The 3,003-nt window shown below is 63.4% G+C and overlaps 1 protein-coding gene across 1 annotated transcript; it reads right to left on the bottom strand.

The window, feature by feature from the left end:
• Positions 1–738: 738 nt before the first annotated feature.
• DCS_00483 (CRR1 protein) lies at positions 739–1,917 on the bottom strand (the record flags this gene model as incomplete). The annotated part of the gene is made up of 1 exon (XM_040797822.1): positions 739–1,917. One exon carries the CDS (start codon positions 1,915–1,917, stop codon positions 739–741), a length of 1,179 nt encoding a protein of 392 aa, XP_040658705.1.
• Between the last annotated feature and the right edge of the window lie 1,086 nt (positions 1,918–3,003).

The raw sequence follows: 3,003 nt of genomic DNA, 5'->3' as shown, positions 1-3,003 counted from the left end.
TCCGTACTCCCTGCGGAGTGCTTGGTACAGGTACATCATCTCGCACACCATCGTCCGAAACCAGTGCCAACCCTGGCCCCCACCCCCAATACCCGGTTTTCCATGGCCCCAGGACCGAGCGGCGGCCATCAGCTTGCGGGCGGGCGGTTAGGCAGCCGTCACCTAGCCGTTCGCCGCTGCTGCGCACACCAGTCGCCGGCGGCTTGCCTCGTCGAAGCTCACTTCCCATGTCTGTCATCGGCCAGCGGTCGACACGAGTTGCCAATGGATAGTCATAACGAGGAGTTGATACTAAATTTGATACCGATGAGTGAGGGGGGTTCCGAGTCACACTCCACCGCTTTTAAACCATGCTCTTTTCGCCAAACACTCTTTCTTCTCAGGCTGCCCTTCCCGGCAACGCTGAACACGGCGGCAGACAATTGCATCGGATCCAAATTACTCCCCGTCTCCCCTCTCCCCGTCTCCCCTCCCCCGCGTACCGTCCCTCTAGAAAAGGAAACAACAAAAAAAAACCGTAATCCGCCAGGGAGAGGTGATGGTGTCTAAAAGCCTTCCTTGCCCGGTCGTCGTTTATAAAAACCGTCCAGGACCGCCCAATCTCTTCTGGGCGAAGCGTAGGGGATCTGACCCACGCCGAAGTGAAAAAACATGTTTTGCGCCAACTCTTTCTATTCCTCTATGTTGTTCCCGTGTCATCATGTCGTGTGCTGCGTGAGGTGGGTGCGGAGGCGTCGCCTAGACGCGGTCCACGAGATCCCCCCCCGCGAGGCTGCCCGTCGCCGAGCTCCTGCCGCTGTTGCCGAATCCGTTGTCCGAGAGCAGATCCTGCACCGCCACCTTGGGCACCTGCGGCACCGGCAGCTTGCGCTGGCTGCCGTCCGGGCGGCTGATGATGTCCGTCAGGGACAGGCCGGCGCCGCGGGACACGTTGCCTCCCCCTCCGAGCGTCGGCGGGAAGGGGGGGGCGTCCAGATGGGGCTCCATGGGGGCCAGCGCCGGCGTCGTGTTGTGGTGCAGCGACAGGTTTCGCAGCGTCGGCAGCTCGTAGCCCGAAAAGGGCCGCAGCCTCGGCGAGTGCGCCGGCGTCGCGATGGGCGTGTGGTCGGGCGTGGGCGATAGCGAGTCGTGCGAGAAGGTGGGCGACGAGGGGGCCGTCGAGTTGGGCGAGTTCGGCCTCGACCGCTTCACGTGTCGCAGGGCGCCGCTGTAGTGGTCGTCGCCGTGGTCGTCGCCCGAGTGGGATCGGGACATGTGGTACGACGAGAGGCCGCCCAGGTGGATCCTCGGCGTCGGCAGGGCGTGGGGGAAGTAGGGGTGGTGCCTCGAGCCGTGGTGGTGGTGGTTGGCCGGGGCCGCGAGCGTCTCGCGCTCGACCTGCGTGGCCGCCTTGGCGAGCATGGAAATGTCGCCGCCGCGGTTGTACCCGTGCATGCTCGAGTGCGCGTGGTGGTGGTGGGCAAAGGACGCGTACGAGTGCGGCGGCGAGACGTTGGGCGAGACCAAGGCCGACGTGGGCGCCGAGCGGATCGTCTTGGGGGCCGGCGGCGGCGCCATGATGCCCTCGGCGTGCATGTGCGGAGGCAGGCCCTGGTGGTGGTGGTGGTGGTGGTGAAGCTGCTGGTGGTGGTTGTGCCCCTTCTGGCCGCGTCTCGCGTTGGGGTTGTTGTGGATGCGCGAGTGCCGCGTCAGCTCGTCGGAGCGGGAGAACTTTTTGCTGCAGCCGGGGAACTGGCAGGCGTGCGGCTTCTCGCCCGTGTGCGTGCGGATGTGCCTCGTCTGGTGCTCGAGCCGGTGGAAGGCCTTGTCGCAGAGGGGGCACTTGTAGGGTCGCGGCAGCTCGCCCGTGCTCTCCGACGACTGGGCGCTGGGGAGGGGCCCGTTGGGCTTGATCGAGGTGACGGCGGCGCTGGCCATGTCGACGACGTGCGTGCCTTTTCGTCTATGCGACGGGTTCGCCTTGCTCGTGGTGTGGCCGTCGGGGAGGGCCGAGTGATTCAGCAGATTGGAAAAATCCACTGCAGACTTTGCTCGTTGCATGTGACGGAGACGTTGCGTTCGTCGTGGGCGGACCGGGTGTGGCCAGGTTGAAATAAAGCGAACGGTCCCGGCTTGTCAACGTCGGTGAGGTTCAACGGGCCGAGGAGGGGAGGCAACGAGAGTGGCGGTCAAGAGGAGGTCGAACGATGGAAGAATGTTGGGCCAGAAGTGAGCGTGTCAAGCAGCGTCGTGGTGTGTGTAGAAGGGAAGAAAAAAGCCCTCGCAGGTGTGACGCACGAGCGGAGTGCGGCCGTATTGTGGTGGACGGTGTCGAGTTGGAGGAGACGGGGAATCGTTTTTTTTCTCTGGGGAGGGATGGGGGAGGGAATGGCTTTAAAGGGCGGCTTGGGCCGGGTTGGTACTAAGGCCATGCGTTGGGAGGAGGGAGGGGGGAGGGAGGGAGGGGAGGGGAGGGAGGGGAGGGGGGGGGGGTGAGAAGGGTGGTGAGCGGAGTACATCGAGGCATGTACCCCTCGGGGGTGGCACATGAAAAATTACAACGTCGGTGTACACGTCGTCGTGCAGTACGCCGTACATGCGAATACGTTGCACAGGTACAGTCGTCGTCGACACCTGTATACATGCACTTGCACGCACAAGCACTCGTAAGTACTCGTACTCGTACACTTGTACCTACTTGGGCACGAGAGCCCTGAAGAGCGCCAAACAGGCTGCAGCGCGGAGCCGACGGGGGGAGGGAAACAGAGAGGGCAGCGGCTCACGCCACTTTGCGGGGAGCGGTTGCAGTGCGGCAAGGCAGGCAGCGATGCAGGCACTGGAGAGGGAGGGGGGGCCTCAGGGAGTAGCGAGTAGCAACCGAGGAGGGATGAGATTTGCAGAGCCGAAAGTACTTGCAGGTACTCCGTACTGTAAGTACAGCAAGTGCAGTACAAGGAATACAGGATCCGCTCGCCTCCATTCTCCGCACCAGTGCAGGTAGCAGCAGGTGTACATGTACCACAC

The sequence above is a fragment of the Drechmeria coniospora genome, chromosome 01 (genome assembly GCF_001625195.1).
Source record: "Drechmeria coniospora strain ARSEF 6962 chromosome 01, whole genome shotgun sequence".
In the NCBI taxonomy this organism is placed as follows: domain Eukaryota; kingdom Fungi; phylum Ascomycota; class Sordariomycetes; order Hypocreales; family Ophiocordycipitaceae; genus Drechmeria; species Drechmeria coniospora.
The sequence above is the reverse complement of the archived record's forward strand: the minus strand, read 5'-3'. Positions and strand labels throughout refer to the sequence as shown.